General features: G+C 45.4%; 1 protein-coding gene across 4 annotated transcripts in view; it reads right to left on the bottom strand.

The window, feature by feature from the left end:
• BSN (bassoon presynaptic cytomatrix protein) overlaps positions 1-19,798 on the bottom strand; it is a 209,197-nt gene that overhangs the window by 26,590 nt on the left and 162,809 nt on the right. For all 4 annotated transcript variants that reach the window (XM_083726433.1, XM_083726432.1, XM_083726435.1 and 1 more), the window contains exons 4-5: positions 12,597-13,025; positions 517-7,374 (exon numbers count right to left, since the gene is read on the bottom strand). In XM_083726433.1, coding sequence (XP_083582559.1) covers positions 517-7,374; positions 12,597-13,025 — 7,287 coding nt within the window. The remainder of the gene's footprint in view (positions 1-516; positions 7,375-12,596; positions 13,026-19,798) is intronic.

The raw sequence follows: 19,798 nt of genomic DNA, 5'->3' as shown, positions 1-19,798 counted from the left end.
GGCACAGCAGCGATCCGCCCGGGGGGGCGATCGGCATAGTGGTGATCTGCCCAGGGGGGATTTTGATACCCTTGTCAGGGATGAGATCCGGGGCGGACCGCCCCCCCTTCCAATGCCCCTGGCTGCAGTGAGTACTTACTGGTCAATGTCCACTACCTCACCAATCCTTAAAGCAATTTTATAATTATTTTCAGTGTCTTCATGGTTTTATTTTATTTTAGCAATTTTTTGGGTTTAAAAATGTGGGCACTCTGCTTGAAGGAGAGGAGCATGATTAAGAGCATCATGCAATTACTTGCATGTCTGTGAAGAAAGTTGCAAAACCAGCTTTACATGGAGAGTGAGGGACCTGCTGTGACCAATAAGCCTGTTGTGTCTTATCTTCACGAGGACTTTAAAGCAGCTCTCCTTCATTCCTGCTGCATACAGTGATTACGTGATAAGCGGGGGCCTTTAAAAAGAAAAGCAGAAATATCATCAGACTTCTCTTACTTATCAGACAAGCGGCAATCTTACCTGGCTACCAGGAAGCAACGCGTGCTGATACAAGGAGAACCTGTCTTTTGCAGACTCCTCTGATGTTGGGCTGATGGGCTTGGGGTCAGATAAGGACCGCTGCATGGTTTTGATGGGGCGAGGTAGGGTCTGCTGGCGCTGGGTGGTGTCGGCTGTGAAGTGCTTCTGCGGGGTCACGTGGGCCTTGTTGAGCCTCTCGCTGGTTGTGAAGGAAGACTCTAGCAGCCGATGTGGGGACAGGGGCGAGACTGGGGAGTAGAGCACTTGGGGGGACTTGGGAGGCTGACGGGACACCAGCTGAGACAAGGAATCTGTCGGCAGGTGGGATTGGTAGCCAATTTCAAGTGGGTCAGGCTTCTTCTTCCCCAAGGCCTGCTGTCGAACCGAATGGGGATCCAGGGGGCCTGTGCTTACGATCTGGATGTTGGAGGAGTAAGGCGTAATCGTCGTAGGCACAGTGAGCTGGGGGATCACGATGCCTGGCTGTGGCTGCGCTTCCGGCTCCGTCTGGCAAGCCAGGCTCTCTCCTCGCTGGGTCTTCTCAGGGGCAGAGATGTATTTCACGATCTCCACCTTGGGGTCAGGGGTGGTGATGTGGATGGAAGGGGACACTCGGTGGAGCTGGTCAGGTTCGGTTTGCACAGAGCAGTCACTGATGGTCTGGATCGCTATGCTAGCCGTGCCTTTGGCCGAAGAGTCTGGCTTGCTTTCTGCGTTGGAGTCTGAGTGCCGCGAAAAGCGGGAGCGCCGGCGCCGCACGGGCTGCTCCCACTCGCCGTTGTCTTCCTCGTCTGTCTGCACACTGCAGTCGGTGCTGCGCCGGGTCCGCCGGCGGCGGGATGCATAGAAGCGCTCCTCCCCATCTTCCTCATCCGTCTGCACACTGCTGTCTGTGATCTTCTTCACGGCAACATATGGCTCGTGGCCTGGCTCCTTGTCATAAGCATCCCGGAGACGCGGCATGGAGTTCCTCTTCTTGATCCCCCGACCGGCTTCCCACTGGTCTTCCGTCTGCAGGGACATTTCAGAGGCTGAGTTGGTGAGAGGCCTCTGGAGTCCAGGGTAGCGAGGCTGCCCTTGCCCGTCTTGCCCTGGGGCCGCAGTAGCTATAAATGCTTGGTTCATGGGTGGCCAGTATTGCCCATTTTGAGCAAGGGTCCGCTGCATTTCTATGGTGATCTCTGACGCGGCCTGGGGAGGGAGCCTCCCCGAAGGGTCACAGACGGGAGGGAAGCTGCTCTTCTGCCTCTTCTGCTCCTCTAGTTGGTGCTGCAGCTGCTGCTGCAATTGCTGGATCTGCTCCAGCTGCAAGCGCTGCTGGGCCAGCTGCTCCCGCTGCAGCACAAACTGGACTTGGCGCTCCTCCTGCTGCTGTTGCAGGACCTGGTGCTTTATGGACTGCAGCTCCTGGATCTCCCTGTGCATCAGCAGCTGCTCCTTCTCTCTGTGCCTCTGCAACTCCACTCGCTCCCGCTCCAGCTCCTCATGCAGCCTCATCTGCCTCAGTTTCTCTAGCTCGACTCTCTCCCTTTCAATCTGGAGGATGTGCTCCTGCTGCTTCCTCTGCCTCTCTTCCTCCTTCTCCTTTTCTTCCCTTTCTGTGGCTGCTTTGCTGGCAATGCTGGCCTGGGTAGCTTCGGCTTGTTTCTGGGTTGATGGTGGTGGTGGTGGTGGTGGTGGAGGCGGTGGTGGCGGTGGCTGCTGCTGCTGTTGCTGCTGCTGTCCTTGGCTGGCATCCCTGACAGTACTCTGCACCCCAGAAGTCACTGCAGCAGCCTCCTCTCTGCCTTTCTGCTCAGGCCTTTGCAAGGGGACAGCAGTCGGAGCCGAGGGCTTGGAAACTGGTGCTGGGCTTACGCTACTGGCAGCAGTGCTGGCTGCAGTGGTGCTAACAGGCTTCCCCAAATACATTGGTGTTTCCATTACTGAAGATGTGGGAGCCGCTGGGAGTCTGCTGGGCACTGGATAACGATACAGACCTTGGGATGCAAGGGGGATCCTGGGAGCAACTAGAGGCACTCTGGTCAAGCTGGCCAGAGGGACAGCTGTGATACTGCCTGGGGCATAGGGTCTATATAGGCCTCGGAGCATGGGGCGCAGCACAGAAGCTGGCTGGGTAGTGATGGGGAGAGTTGATGCGATTGGTGTGTTGATGGTTGAATAAATCATGCCATCAGCAGCTCGTACAGTGGCTGTGGAAGGGAGTCCCTGTCTGACAGCTCCAAGTCTGGAGAGGTTGTACTGGGCTAGGTTTCCATAGCCTTGGCCAGACTCTGGGAAATTTGGCTTGTACATCATGTTTGATTTCATGGCACCCTGCTGGGCCGAGATGCCTCCGCCCCCTCCTGGCCCATACTGTCCATATTGGAGAAGATCTGAGCTGTTTGTATGCCGGCCACCGTACTGGTCCATAGAGTTGAGGGCTGCACACATTCGGCTGATTTCGCGAGCTGTTGTGGCGCTATAATGAGCCAGGCTGGCTTCCTGGAAATTTGCCAGGTCCCCTCTTAGTGAATACCTGTAGTCAGAGTAGATATTGGAGGCCGAGCTATATCTCCGCATTGGGTAGGAATGGCTCAGCAAGTCACTGGGCTGCCTGAGGTCAGAGAAAGAGCCGTACTGCATTCCGTGCCCCATGTAGCCTCCCTCGGTGAAGCTGTGGCTGTACGGAGGTTTCATGGTTGTCAGATCCACAGCGGAATCCCCAGCAGGAGTGTTGAAGGGCTGCCCTCCCTTAACTGGGTAATAGTTCAAGCCCATTTCAGAAAGGTTTGTATCTGACATTGAGGAATACAGTCTCCCAAACAGGCCATGATGGTAGAATCTGTGCTCCTCGTACGGATTAGGCCCTGGTGCTGCTTGTTCTCGATAAGGATATGCCTCTGCCACTTCCTGTTCTCTGCTGCCATAGTACTGGCCACTAGGTTTGTCAGCGCTTGCTGCGTCCCCAACATTTTTCTCTGGCACCTTGGAAGAAGGGTTAAAAGCCCCAGTGCAGCTGCCTCCAAAGGGAAATTTGTACACTACGTCACAGCATGCTATTTGACTTTCAGGCTTCATCCCTGTGAGATCCAAGGCATTGGGAGGAGGTTCCTCTTTGATAAGTTTGGTGACAGGGCCTGCTGCAATATCATCCATCTGCACCATCATAACCTGGGATTTCTTAGTCCCAATGGTGACTGGGGGTGTCTGAGTTTTCAGTTCCACTGGGATCCCTCTATACACCTCTGAACTTTGGTCCTGAGGAAACGGTCTGGGAATGGCACTCACAATATTCTGTGCATTGTTGGTCTGACTGATCAGGGCATCTTTTTTCATCAAGGATGTCATCTGGTTGGGCAAATTGTATCTTGCAAATTTCGCTTGCTGTGGACCTGCGGCTTCTGGACGGCCCGCAGAAGCAGAAATTCCAGTGCTGCTACCAACTCCTCTGTAAGTACCAGTCTGAACTGCTTGTTCTACCTGCTTAATGTGTGTCAGGCAGACAGGACTCCCCGTCCCTTGACCAAAGTCCACTCTGTTCTGGAAAGGGTCTCCATAGACCGCAGGATGCTTTGGCTGAGACACAAGCATGGAAGATGCAACAGTGATGCTGACTGTGGTGGCTGTGCTTATGATAGCATGGGGCTGTTCCTGGGCATTAAGGTTGATAATTAAGGGTTGGATGGTGCTAGACTGCCGACTTGGTGACTGGTCCATAGTGAGGCAGTATTTTCTGCTCTCCGTAGCTAGGGATGTGAGATCCATCCCTTGGTCTGTTATAATGATTGGAGCTGACTTTATTGCAGTCCGCAGGTCCACAATATTACTACCAACTGCTCTGGGTCCAGGTTCTACTCTGGATGTCCCAGGTATTGATGATATCCGACACAAAGAAATGTTCTCTGCAGGCAGCGTTCCCCAGCTATACACACCAGGCATGCTGTCAGCAGCAGTTGTTTGCACTTTCTGCATTGCAGCACTAGGAGCAGAGGCTCTTTCGAGAGCTGATTGGGTCTTCGTGTAAGTGGACTGCAGCTGCTCTTGTTGGAGTTGCGCTGCATGGATTACTGTCTGACTGTAGCTATGCTGGCGGCCTTGCCGAGTTGGAGAGGAGGCTGGTGAAATGGAGGAACTTACGCCAATCGGCTTGGTCTGAATGGCTGCATCCGCTGCTAATGTGATGACCATAAAGGGAGATTCTTGTGATGATTGTTGCCGAGCAAGGCGAGGGGAACTCGATCGGTAGGGAGTCTGTGTTCCTTGAGCTACCATTGGAGAAGAGGTTGACATAGCGGTAGTCGTGGGGGCATCGTTGGCGAGAACCGGGCTATGGGTTTGGGTGGAAAACTCTGCAGTTGATTTAACCCCCATCCCTGAACTGGGTGGCACCCCAGCTCTAGGAACAGAATGAGTGGGGCTCTGAGTAGGAGAAGAAGGGGAAAGTGGTGGGCTTGAGCTTTTGAAGTAGGAATATGTTTTAGGTGTCGACATGGGTGCAGTGGACTTGTCAGTCATGCTTTGGAGTTTCTCTCTTGCTGACGGCCCACTAATCTCTGCAACGCTTCTGACCCTGGAAATATTTTCTGTTTGACAACCATAGCTGGCAGTTACTTTTGTTTGAGTATAACTTCGGCTAGTAGTGGACACGGATGGTGCATCTGAGCCGCTCAGAGAAGTCGGAGAGCTGTAGATTCGTGGTGCACTTGCAGGACTGGAAACAACAGTGGTGACGGTGCTAGTTCCTTTAGCGTATGTGTAGGGCGTTGTTACGCTCTTTGAAACTGAACTAGGTGCTGTGGGTGAGCTATGAAGCTTTGGCTGTTCCTGACTCTCCTTTGCGAAATGTTGAGTGACTCGAACATCAGGGATTATTCTGCCTGTGCTGCTTTCAGTGGAGGAAAAGGAGACAGGAGCAGACAACTGGGTTGGGCTTGTCCCAGGAGTGAGTGGGCCACTTTCATAAGCACTCTCTGCATTCAGAAACTGCTTTTCTTGATAAGCATCTTCTCTCCCTTTCTTCTTTACTTCCTGTTCAAGGGTCAAATCCAGAGAAGAGGATTGATGCATCCTGGAGATATTCTGTGATGTCTGAAGGATTTCTTCATAAACTGCCCCAGATTTGGAAAGTTCATTTTGATAGTCTGCTTGAGAGGAGTCTAAATTCCGGCCGTCATAGCTGTAGTCGTCTATGTATTGGTATTCGAAATTATTTTGGCCTTCTGAACCACGATAGCCTACTTGCTGGAAGGTGTTGCTGTAGGAGACGCTTTGCTGGGATGGTTGCTGCTTTTGAAACATTTCTGCCTTCCTCATCATCTCTTCATAAGCTTCTTCCGCACTTTTCAGGGGCTTGTTGGAGGGGTAACCAGAGCCAGCAGTTTTTTCTGTTGGAGAATAGAGGGACATAAATGTTGGGAGGTTGTACTCACTGCCAGACTTGTACAGCTTGGAGGCAATGACATCAAACCCCTCTGCCTCGGAGTCAATGGAAGGAGAATATTCCGAACAGGAAGATCTGTGCAGTTCCTCCATCTCTGCAGCCTGACGCAGTTCCTCGGTGGGTGATGCATCTTCAATGGGAGACAGATTGCTGGGTGGCGTTTTAGACCTTTCCCTCCTCCTCTGTGCCCTCAGCTCTTCTTTATCTCTCTTTGTTTTCCGAGCCGTGCTTCGGATGCGCTGCTGTTCTACCTCTCGCATTTTTTCCTGTTCTCGCAAGAGCTCCTCTTCCTCCCGCAGCTCTTCTTCCTCGGAGGAATCTTCTATGGTTGGCAGCAGAGGTCCGTGGGAGCGATGCCGGGCTTTCCTCTGCTGCTTGACCTCTTCCAGCCTCTGCCTGCGACTAGGGCTGCTATCGCTGTCCTCCTCCAGGGAAGAGATGGAGGTGGGGGAGGTTCCTGATGTGTAACTGGGTGTTGTTGCTGGCAAGGTGGAAGAATATTCGCCTCTTGACCTGTCTTCTGGGGATCCCGTCAGGCTTTCCATCTCCAGTTCAGGTTCTCTGTCCAGGCTGATGTCTGCCTCTTGGCTGATCTCCATGTCTCTGCCATAGTTGTTAGTGCTGTTTAACTCAATGGTTTTGAAACGCCGCAAACCTCCCTGAGATGCAGCCATGTCTTCCCCCTCAGTACTTTCCAGCTCTTTTCTTTCCTCCTCATATATGCTGCCAGAGCTGTGAGGCAGGCGTCTCTTGGATAAGGCGGCCTCCCTGCTTTTCTCCGAGTCAGGCTTGTGCCCGTTTTTTGCAACACTATATTTTACACGATCGTATTCTTCCTCCTCCTCCAGGTTATCTTCCTCTGCGCTCATCTCCAGGAGCTGCCTTCTCATGAACTCTTCGTCAGTCATTGCAGGTTCTTTGCTTTTCTGCCTTGTTGGTACGATGGAGAACTCTCCTTCGCTGCTGTCCTCCACGTAGTCGTGGCGTAGCTTGCTGCCGAAGTCATCTGAAGATTCCATGCTGTCCCTCTGCTCCTTCTGGTTCTCCCATTCTAGAGAGTCTTCATCTTCTTCCATTATATCTTCTAGCTCCTCATCAGAATCAAAGGCTTCCGGGGTGATAGAAAGGGACCGTGGCCTCTGCCTTTCCCTCTGCTCCTCTCGTAATTCGTGGTATGTTTTACCTCTGTCTGTTGGCTCCTGAGCCAGCCCCTTGGACTCCAGTAGGGGCCGCATACTGCTTTCCAGCTTAGTGAGTTCCGAAGGACTTGGAGGGCTCGGCTCTACAATTCCGGTTTCGTTTAGTTGTTCTCCTTCTTGCTGCACTAAGCCCGTGATCTCACTCTGGGAACTGGATATGCCATCAGATGAGTAGCCAGTGTCACTCAAGCTTTGAGGGCTACGAGACAGGTCTGGTGGATAAGGCTTACTGGATTCCTACAAAAGAAGAGAAAACAAATTCCATTAGATGACATTAAAAGAGACTTTTATGAGCACAACCCAGTTTATCACACAGGCTTGCAGAAATCCTGAGCTATAATTAACTTGGACATCATGAAGGGACATAAAACCCTCAAAATTTGAAAAAAAAACACCTACAACACAATAGCCACAATTTAGCAAGTAACAAAAGTGTTATCCCTCACTTTAATAATAATTTTAAAAATGAAGAAGGGAAGGGCTCCTAAACTCAGGAGTCATAAGCAAGTAAAAAGGTAAAGGGACCCCTGACCATTAGGTCCAGTCGTGACCGACTCTGGGGTTGCGGCGCTCATCTCGCTTTATTGGCCGAGGGAGACGGCGTACAGGTCATATGGCCAGCATGACTAAGCCACTTCTGGTGAACCAGAGCAGCGCACGGAAACGCCGTTTACCTTTACCTATTTATCTACTTGCACTTTGACATGCTTTCGTACTGCTAGGTTGGCAGGAGCAGGGACCAAGCAATGGGAGCTCACCCCATCACGGGGATTCGAACCGCTGACCTTCTGAAGTACCGGTAATTTATTTTTAAGCTTGCACCCCACCCTATTTCTCAATACTCAGATGTCAAAGAATGTAAGCAAAGCTATCAAGTTTAGAAACAAAAATCTGGCACCCTTGCAAATTAACATGAAAGAAGTATCATTGCATGATGCATTTAATTAAAAATTCCTTCTTGCCAAGTTCGTGACAGTAAAGCAAGACGGACAGGACCTTTCACGCAATCCATTTAAATCTAATAAATGAACAGCTCTTAGTCATTTGTTGCAGATGTCATTCTTCCAGGAAGCACTTCTGGTTTTGAGAAACAATATATTTTCCCAGAACCCAAATTGAAACATTTTGCTGCTAGGAAATGTGATTCCCCTCAACTCTGTGTTAACAAAATCAGAATTATCCTGATTGCTCTGATTGTCATTCATTAACTATGATCAGGGCTTTTCCCCCAGCCAGAACTCACCAGAACTCAGTTCCAAAACCTCTCAGGTGGGCACAGTGGCGTAGCGTGGGGGGTGCAGGGGGGGCCGGCCTCACTGGGCGCAACATCTGGGGGTTAGGGTTAGGGTGCGCAAATCCACGGGTTAGGGGGCGCAAATTACTTGCCTTGCCCCGGGTGCTGACAACCCACGCTACGCCACTGGGTGGGCATGGTGAGTTCTAGCACCTCTTTTTTGAGAAAAACAGCACTGATTATGATCAATTTACATCTTTTTCTTTAAAAAAAATCTTTATTATTTCATGTTATACACTTAGATATTTCTTTAAAAATTAAATTATGTCTAAGTGTAGCCCAAGTCTTCAACATGCTAAGCTTTACTGCATCTGTTTGCTTCTGACAGGTCTGGATTTCAGCAAGTCCCTAGGAACAAACAAAACATTTGTAAAATGCAAATAGCTCGCTCTGCAGTTTTGTAAATCTGTGCTCTCTTGTTGTCAACCCAGGGGCTAAGATGACACTGTCTTATTGGCTGGTTCCTTTCCTTTTAAAAAGGACCATCTGGTTTGCCCAAGGCTGGTTGGCTCCAAAGTTGTATGCTCTAGCATTTTTTTGTAGCCTGAAGTCTAGTGAAAATATAAGTGTTCCTTTTGCAATAAGAAGGAGCACAAACCTTGAAATCCTACAAGTTAAGACTGCAAGAATTACCTTGCTGGACCAGGTCAAGGTTTATCTTGTCCAGTAATATATTACCAACAACAGCCAGGAAGGCCCTCTGAAAGCTCACAAGTCAGGTATGATTGTAATGGCTTCAGCACCTGGTCCTCAGAGGTACAGGACCTCTGAACATGGAGTTTCCATATAGCTATCATGGCTAACAGTTGTTATTAAGCACTATTTTCAAAATTAATGCCTAAGTTGACTACTTTTCATGTACAAATCTGCAGATTGGTGAACATTTGTAGGGAAGTTTGGAACACCATTGTTCGTGGCCCCAGCAACTACCCACTTTGTGTGTACAGCTCTATTTCAGCTCTATTTGTTCAAATATTTGCTTGGTGTGTACCTCTGAAAATGTGGGCTGGAGGATTAATTGTCAAGAATATTACTTGTAAAAAAAGAAATCCCAAACTTGACAGCCAGCTGTCAAAAGACCATTATTCTCTGGTGTGGAAGAATGGCTATTAGAGTATTTAAATATATTTAATATACTATAAAGTGATGTGGCACTGTTAACAACACTGTTAATTTCTTGGTGCAGCAAATAAATTAAGCTGCCATTGTTGGTTCTAGTCCTGTGATTACAATTTCTCCTGCATTTATTTCAACCGTTCTCCATAAAATAATGGGTAAAAGGGAAATTGCATTCAAAACCTTTCAGAGGAGGTTTTTGTGTGTGTGGTTTTTTTTAAAAAAGGATGTAATTCTCATGGATAGGGTGCAGAGCATTTGGGCAATGGGGCCTTGATATAATCAGGGCAGGATCTGACAATCCTGACTAAATGCAGGCAGTCTGAGGCTTCTTATGCCAAAGAATTAGAGTAATTTGGAAGCAATATACTTTTTCCAACTACAGAGTTAGGTTTTTTTAATAGGTGTTTAGCAAAAGCTGCCACAAGCCAGTCATGATTTGACACCTCCTCCCAAAACCAAACAAAACATTTGCCCAAAGAGCTGGAAAAGTAGGCTTCTTCAAAACTAAAAATATGCATCACTCAATATTAGCTTTCCTCTTCCTTTCACACCACCCACCTTTGCTCACTCTCTCTTAAGGGTTTCTTTGCTCATGCCTAGGATAAAATATAATGAGCCTCTTCTGCCTCAGTAATTCAGCAGCTTCCTGCAGGCTGCCAGCCTCTATAAATAGAGCAGAAGTGGGGATCCTGCTCCATATTCTGCCCCCCCTAAAAACACTTACCCTTCTGCTCCTTTGCAGTCTTGCTCCACCTTGTGCTCCACCCATGCAAATACCTGATGGACATTTGTCTTTGTTTGATAAAGAAGGCATTGTGATTTTGTGGCACAAACTCCACCTCCATTCTTTTCTACAAATTCCTTACAGCAAAAATGCGTCGAAAAGGGCATTTCAGAAATGTTGCTGCAGTTCAGCTAAGCGTTATGTTTATTCCCAGGGCTCCAGTAAAGTTTATGGTGACTGAAATCCCACATACAGCAGTGAATATTTTAAATCTTCACACAGAACTTGTGGAACTTATAATTAGAATTTGAGATCAAGAAGGGAATTTTATTCATGCCCTGAATAGCAAGAGGCTGAAGATCTTAATTCCTGCACTTCAGATGCCAAGACCAGGTGACAAAATAACAAGAGAGGACAAAAGACCAGCTAATCAGTGTCTCTGGAGGCAGCAACCACTCTGTGGAGTTTAATTTCAGGGGTTGACAATTTTGCAGAGAAAGCCCAAGAGATTGAGGCAAGAGACAGTGGCACAAATAAAAGTTTGTTTTTAATCAATACCCCAATCAAAGCATTGGCAGCAGGATTGGTATTGCATAACTGGAGATTCCTACAAAGCCCTAACCAAATTAGTGTTAAATGTCATCTAGGCTAATGCTTACTCCCTACTTGCAGTTCAGGGGGGCTGAGAAGGCAGATCCTTCAACTGTAGTAAACTGAAATTAGTCAATGTGAACAACTGATTAAAAACAGAAGCAAAGAGAGTCTGTATAAAGAACAGCAGAAACACCAGCTTGCTGTAAAGTCCTCTGGGAAGTATCTTTGCCGTCCATCCTGGGAGGAGCCAGGAGAGGGGAAAGAAGAAACTTCAAAATGACATTCTGATGCTGAGTATTGGGGCCTTGCCCTCTGCACTCTCTCTTCCTTCTTTCCACCTTTCTGCTTCTTCTGCTAGCAAGAGCTTTTCACTTATCCCTCAAGCACTCAATTTCACCTTTGTTTTTTCTCTGGAGCATCTCACAATTAGCCTCACACTGTGCAGGTGGCACCTAACACTCCACCTCCTCTGCTCGCACTTTCATTCTCTCTGCTAAACTCTGCTAGATCTCGGTAACCCCTATTATTACCCAATAGCGAATGCTATTAAAAAGGAACAGACACTGACTTCACAGGTGCAAATGTTATTCACAGGTAGCCATTTTGACTCCTACCGGCTTTTGCTGGATAACCCCCGCCACACACCCACACAAAAGCTGCTTTTAAAACATAAAGAGGTATATTAGGATGCAGCCACATACATATGAGTGTAACATGTAGTTTGAACCTAAGGCTGCAAAGGCATTACACTAGGGTCAGAAGGAAGGAAAAAGACTCTCTGAAAGGTCTTCTCTGTAAAACATGCCTTAAATCACTGTGCATAAACAAACACTCTTGTCTTGTCATAATTTCTGCTATTACAAACCACCCAGCAGGGTCACCGGCCTACTGTGCTTGGCCCCACAAACAAACAGTGCTGTGATAGGTGAAACCTCTCTGTGTATAGGAGGTACACTTATGAAAGATGCTGGAGACAAATAACAAGCACCTTCATGTCCTGCTTGGTCTGATCCAGAAAGGCAGTTCTTGTATTTGGACTAAAGCATTACAACTGGAAGAAACTTCAGCTAGGGTAGAGCCACTACACAAGCTTCTGGCAGGTGACCCACTGTGGCTTATTTGGAGGCAGAGGAGGACGAGGCAGTGGGTAGATGCAAACGCACCAGCAGGAGCACCACATTGGCTCTGCCAATGAGTTTGCACTATGCTGACCTCCCCACCATCTTGACACCTTCATCTCCACCTCACCTGGTGATGTGCTTCTGATTACCACACAAAAGCCTATGTTGTTACAGTTACAGTAGCCTATGTTGTTGATGTTAAAGTATAATGTCACCCCAAAATAATCATGCTTTCTGCATTAATTTATTAAGAAGACTCTTTAAATTAACTCCAGACATTTTTGAAACTAGAATATGTTCAATCCAGTTATGCTTGGAGGCATTAGTGTTTCGAAAACCCAGGGATGTTTTTAAAAATAGCAAGCAATGAAGTGGACGAACGAATCTTGGCAAGGGGGAAAAAACCCGAAAAGAGACTTCTGCAAATATGGTGCATTTGTGCGAAGAGGCCTGTTGGATAGCAGACCATGTCTCTATCATCCCCTGCCTCACTGCCAGCTAAAAACACTTTAATAAACTGTCTCCTGTTGGCTTTTAGGTTGGGTATCAGCTACTCAAAAACCCCCTCTTCTAACTAAACCATTGTGTCCAGTGGAGTGATGCTTACCTCCTGTTCTCGTGTTTTCTGAGACTCGGATACGGTCGTGCTATCTTTGATATCCGCTTCTGGTTTTGTGGCCATAGTTTTCCCCTTTGGCAATGGACTTTCAGAAGCTTTGTGAGGCTCTTCGGGTAGTTTGGGCAGTGGCTTTCCTTCTGATGGAGCAGGAGGCTTTCTGTCTTGGACAGTGGTTGGTAATTTACTCGGTTCTGAAGTCCTGAGATGGTTTGCTTGTGAAAGGTGCCTGTCGTGAGGAGCTGACATTTCAGGTTGCTGAGGAGCTCCTCTCTGTTGCTGAACAATTCCTCCGGGTTGGTGTCGAGGGGATCCAGTTGGCTGTTGCTTTGGAGCAGGCAGTGGCATTGGAGCAGGGTCTCCTAGGCTTCCTTCTAGCAGCCTCTGAGTTTGGCAGTTCAAACACAGCCATTCATTTTTCTGAAATAAGATGGAAAAAACAAACAAACCAGAATGAAATCCACATTTCATTCAAGATCAGCATGAAGATACCTCTCCTATTGAATGCAACATACTTCCTTCTCTCTAAGTTAAACATAATTATTTCCACTTTACATTATGTGGAGGAAAGCAGATTTTGCTGTAACCCCCAAACTGCCATGGTCTAATGGACTGATGTAAATCCTATTGAATTCAGTAGGGCTAACTCCCAGGTCAGTGCACATAAGATTACAACCTTGGACAGATAGGCCGTTGATCCATCTAGCTTAGTTAGCAGCAGTTCTCTAGGGTTTCAGACTTGCAAACATTCCCAGCCTTACCTGGTGATGTTGGGGAAATGAATGTTGGACCTTCTGCATGCAAACCTACAACCCTTCCCCCAGCCTTAGATGTTCAAATTATAACTCAGTCATGGACAGGAGGCCTTGGGCAAGTCAGAGTGTGGCTGCCTCAATTCACCATCTCTAAAATGGGATTAACATTGACCAGCCTCCCAGGATCGCTGTGATGACAAACAAGGCTTATTTGGATTCATGATTATTATTAACAACAGCAACTGAAAATGAACATAAAATATTTATTTTTCTTATTCTTTTCAGTGCAGAAAAGCCTTTATCATCAAAAGGAAGGGTAATGGCTGCAGAGGATAGCCATTTAATGCTCCAGAGACCATGTAAAAAAGAAGAAACAAACAAAATTAGCCAAACAATCTTAAGACAGAAAAGTTATTTCTGATGGTGCCATGCCCGAAGTATTTATGGATTCTGAACTATGTGGACATCAACCAGAAGTACAGATTTAAATCATGTTCATCAAAGCATTATGGGATGCATTATAGGTCTTGAGTAAAGAGTGTACTCCTTATGAGATGAAAACTTAATAAAGCCTACATTGTGATGATCTTCTCTGCTGAGGATGGGTGGAATAGGAATGCAAATACTCAGTTCTATTGGTGTAAATTTTGCATGATTTGGTCTAATTAAAGTGCACCAAGAAGTGACGTGTCAGCAAGTTGTGAAAATATAAAAATATGTTTGCCTGTGGAATGCTTTGCAGCTAAAAAATAACACTACAACAAAGTAATTATCAGCCATATCTTCTGTGTTCAATTTATGCAAGCTGGGGAGTTTAGGATTTGGGGAATGCCCTATGACACCAGATGTTAGGCATTTCATACAGGTAAGGACCTGACATCAACAAAACAGCAGAGATACGTCATAATATTACACTGGTGTATTTCCAATGGAAGAGCCAAAGATGAGCAGTGTTGTTAGCATGACATTATGACAACAAAAGAGACGGCGCATGTTAAAACACATCAAACTCAACTGAGAGCCAATGAATACTTCCCACAACCTCCTCCAACTCTGCCCGTACCACCATGACAAAGTTTAAGATTCAGATCAGCTCTGCATCCAGTTACAGCATATCCACAGCAGTATGAAAAACCCCAACAGGGAAACCTCCCAAAGAAGCTGCCTGGAAACTACACTACACTGCACTGACTACCCTTTCCCCACTTTTGATAGATAAAGGATGGCTATTTGCAGATAGAAGCAAAAGGGCTTTCAAATAGCCATCTATGGGGAACATTGCAGCCTCTCAGTTTCTGGGTTCTTCTTGTCTGCATCACAGTGGTTGCTTCTGTGGAAGGTGCTATCAATGTCCATGTGTTTGGCAGGCTGTGATTTCTCTTTGTAATGGAGAAAGGCAGCGTTTCACAACTGCTTTATCTCCATCCAATATATATGCATTTGCAAAAGTTACTGTTTGGATATTAGTTGGGGACCCAAATTTTTGCTTAATGTTTTCACCAGGTCAAGTTCAAGATGTATCTCAACAAGCTAACTGAAACACCGCAGTGATCAAAAAGATAATATTAATATGAAATCAGCATCTTGTCCCTCAACAGAAACAGCTTAAAATCATGAGGTTCTATACAATGTCTTTCTCTGAAAACATGTAGTAGACAAGGCATAATTTTTCAGAATAATACATGAGGGAGGGAACCCCCTCCATGTCCTAAAATTAAGAAAAATTACTTGGTATTGTGTTTCCTGTTGCTAAAGATGCCATTTCAAATGCACAAGTAGCTTCACTTTGATCCATAGTGATTTTATATGGAATGCTTAGTCACTTCAGCGCTGTTAATTGCATTCACTTATTCCACTCATAATGGCTCTCTTGTGTGCAGTGCATCTGCTGCATGCATAACAGCTGAAATTCTTCTCTTGTTCTTTTATTTTTAGCTCTGAAATGCAGAAGCTAAACTGTATTTTACCAAGAGGATGATTCTCTATAATGAGGGCTTTTTAAGTCTGCTGGATGATGGGCTATAGGAGAGGTGGAGAAACACAATGATGTTTGTGTCCCCAACATTAATATTAACATGCCCTTTCCAACCTCAAGATTTCATTTTACAACCATATATTTCTCTCATACATATCTGACTTCATATGACACCTTCTGGCACACCACATACAGAGGTATTCAGTACCAATGACCACATAATCCTTCTGGACTAGCTTCCAGTAGTTCTACTCTTGCCTGATGGGCCAGAGGATGGTTCTGACAGAATGTTGCTCTGCACATGGCATGGCATTCTGCAAGGCTCACTTTGGACCCTCGTGCATTTTAACCACAGGAAAATTGTGCAATTAATAGAGAGTACTACATGAACCTGAGGAAAAAAAGAGAGGCCTGAGAAAATGGATTGTGGGACTATGGACTGGGGAGTTAGGTAGCCTATTTTTTCTGAGTCTAGTCCCTGAGGAGTCTCCAATCCCTTTAATAATTAGATGGATAATTTTCCACCTGCGGATTCTGTCTTTACTGCAGCATTGTGAGCTGGCAATCCTAAGGAAGCAGTGAAAAGGCAATGGGACAGTGTGTTTATATGTTCACTTCAACCAATAAGCCAGCTCTTTGACTGTGATGTGTGAGGCATATGGAACTACAGAAGGGAAGCCACATCCACCTCATAAGATATGGTGGGCCTCACAAGGAAACACACTGGACTGTAGGATGTTGATCCAGTACAGATACTCTCCTCCTGTTTGTCCTCCCTTACAATCTGTTTGTATCTGTTTCCCCTCCACGCAGAGCTTGCCATACTTCTTTCCGTTTTCTCATACTGAAAAGGCAGCAGTGGACTGGATGCCTGTCATGTTTATTTATGGATATGTATAGGCTTATGCCTTTTGATACGGGGCTTCTGTTCTTTCTTTCATACTCCTGTGATTTAGAAATGGAACACTGAGCATTTTAACTATCCGGATAAATAGATAAAGAGTAGGGCTGAAGCCATGCTTGGATGTCCCTGAGATTCTGCGGCAAATCTGTTGAGAACATAACACAAGCCATTTCCTGCCATCACCCTGTCATGTGGGAAGGTAAACGCACAGTTAAAATGATGAGAGCGTCATTTTGAAAATCCTGCTGCATTCATTCTCCTTGGGGACTATATAATTAATGTAACAGGCTCTTTCCTTTATTCAGGTCAATGCTAAGGCTCAGCTCAAATATCCCAATGCAGCTAAAGGGGTGGGGGTGGAAATAGGAAAAAGACAGGTAACTGGGTGGAAGCGTACATTAAGCAAGTGAAGTAACTACATAGGAAACAACATGTTAATGGAATATACCCTAAAACCACCATTGTCACCATGTGATACCTTCAGATGTTTGACTGCCCATCTAGCCCTAGGTGACAGGAGAAAAAAACTTCCCCTACTTCGTTTCGGCTCAACCTCAACTTGCTTACACATGGAAAATATTTACTGTAGTACCTCAGTTTACAAACTTAATCCATTCCAAGTCCGTTCTTAAACTGAAACCATTCTTAAACCGAGGCGTGCTTTCCCTAATGAGGCCTCCTGCCGCTGGTGCCCTTCCACTATTCTGTTCTTAGACCGAGGTAAAGTTCGCAAACTGGAACACTACTTCTGGTTTTGCAGAGTTCGTAAACTGAATAGTTCTTAAACAGGGCTGTTCTTAAACCAATATACCACTGTATTTAATTATCACAGCATAAAAATACAAGATAAAAAATGCTTGTTTCTGACTGCTACTGGAAATCTAAACCCAAGCTGCTGATTCTAGCTATGAGAGGAAAACTGCTACAACTCAGCAAGTCTAGTGTGGCTTGACTTCATTTTTCTTTTTTGCAAACATACTTATGAACGATCTTGCACAAAATAAACAATCCTTTTAAACAACAACTGAGTTTAAAATAAATAGGATAAAACTAAAACCAGCCATAGTCATGAGGACCCCCTTCTATAACACACGTGACCAATTATACAGAATAACAAACATTAAACATGACTGTACAAAGAGAGAAATGCCTCAATTCTAAACTACTCAAAGGAAGTTAAGCACAAGTTAAAAATGACTACGTAAGCTCAGAACTCAAAGGACTTCTCCCTGGAGAAGGGCCATAGTTTGGTGTATAGAATTTATTTTGAATACAGAAGGTCCCAGGTGCAATCTTTAGCATCTCCAGTTAGGGCATCTGAAACCCTGGAGAGCTGCTGCCAGACACTGTAGAAAATATTGAGCTAGATGGACCAGTGGTCTGATTCCGTATAAGACACCTTCCTAGGTTCCCTCCTCGCATCTGGAGAGGAGAGTCTATGAGAAAAACAAGCAGTACAGACAGAGAAATGAGCTTGTTTCCCTTGGGCTTTAGCCATACACACTTGGCAGGTAAGCTTATGTGCTACTATTACTTTTCCAGACCGTGTTCAGTAGCATTTCATAGCTTCCTTTACTTTGTGTTAGGAGCGCCAGCTATTATTTCAAATATATATAGACCATTTTCCCCTACCACAAGATAGTACCTAACAATAGAGTGTACAATGTAAAAATAATGAAATATAAAAGTAAAAGTACAGCATTGATTAACAACTTAAAATAACCCCAGCTCTATAAACTCTAAAACAATACAAAGGTTACCTGTCATGTTTTGAGTTTTGACTATTGACAATATGTCCCATTTTCAGACACCTGAAAATTTGGTACATTATTCAAGATCAGGATGTCGTGGACTGTATGTGCTGCACACACAACTTCAGGTTTCCAGGTCATCTGGAAGTACAGTGGTACCTCAGGTTAGTACTTAATTCATTCCAGAGGTCCGTTCTTAACCTGAAACTGTTCTTAACCTGAAGCACCACTTTAGCTAATGGGGCCTCCTGCTGCTGCGACGCCGCTGGAGCCCAATTTCTGTTCTTATCCTGAAGCAAAGTTCTTAACCTGAAGCACTATTTCTGGGTTAGCGGAGTCTGTAACCTGAAGCGTATGTAACCTGAAGCGTATGTAACCCGAGGTACCACTGTATATTACTGAGTCTGATAGACTGGCTCTGTGCGGGAATCAATCCCAAGTCTCAAAAATGATGCATCCTTCTTACTAGTGGAGAATAGGTTAAAACCAGTTTGGTAGAGATGACCCCGGGCTCCTTCAGGAAGAGCGGGTTATAAATTCAATTAATGCTAATAATAATGGCTGCACATCACTGAAAGGTCACAAGTTCAAATAAATAGGTTGGGGAAAATCCAAAGCTGACTGGAAGGGGAACATAGGGAGAGGAGAGGATGGGGAAGTTATGCTGTGCGCCTAAAAGTTGTTGCATTACCATAGATATTATTTACCACCCTTGGATACCACACTTGGTCCCAAAATTTGCCAATGAATTTCAAAATTAAAATTTGGCAATAAAATCTGAAAATCGCCTGTTTTGATGGGTACATCACGTTGATATAAAATGACCTAAGTTCTACTGCAAGCTGCCAATTTCAGTCAAAGACTAACTGCTAGGTGTTAGATACAGTTCAAAAGTAACTACTACTGTATGGTAGCTGTCACATACTGGCAAATGTTGGTTTGCTACGACAAAATGTTTGGATGTCAAACGTTGGTGCTGAACATCAAACAGGCACCAAATAGTCACTTATCCAAAGAACATTATTCATCAAAATCCACAGAAGAAAAGTTTGAGGAGAAGTTTTGACTACAAATTCATTTCAGCTCTAAGATTTGTACTACTATGATCCCACAAACGCAGCCCACCTTGTTGGTGACACATTAGAAAATGAAAGCTATGATTCATTCAAGAAGGGGAAATAGAAACTTCATACAGCTGAGTAATTTGTTGCTGCACTGCGTATACGTATCTTTGTAAATTCACCTAGAAAATCCAGGACTCCATGTCATTTTAATGCAGCAATCCACATAATGCCTATGATCCATCTACTGAAGTCATGGTTCGTGGTGACAGTTGTACAAGTTGCTTGTCCCAGGCACTGATAAAGCATAGAGAATGCCATTAAACATGTAGCATAGTTCACCCTGTGGTTTGTCTAGCTCCCAGTTCCCCAAGAAAATAGAATACAGGAAAGTTCAAGCCTAAAGTTCCATAACTGCAGTTCTCTATACTTCAGAATGAGCAGTCAGTCATACATACTCAGTCCCTTTGAAAGTTAGTGGCTTCCAAACAATGATCTGTGCACAAGTGGAACAAGAGGCTATTTGGGCAAGGCGAAATATAACATGTAATGGTGAAATATAACATGTAACAGTGAAAATAGCATACAAAAATAAATTAGGGTAAACTGCTTTGCAAAAAATGTCTATATTAGGGGAAATTGCATTAAAATATGTATATTATATTAGAGTCACAATAAAATGCTGATGAACTTTCATAAGGATTTTTTATGCAAACTGATGTGGAAAAGGGGAGGACTGAACTTTAA

Source organism: Podarcis gaigeae, assembly GCF_964106915.1.
Source record: "Podarcis gaigeae genome assembly, chromosome: 2".
NCBI classification, from domain to species: Eukaryota; Metazoa; Chordata; class Lepidosauria; order Squamata; family Lacertidae; genus Podarcis; species Podarcis gaigeae.
The sequence above is the reverse complement of the archived record's forward strand: the minus strand, read 5'-3'. Positions and strand labels throughout refer to the sequence as shown.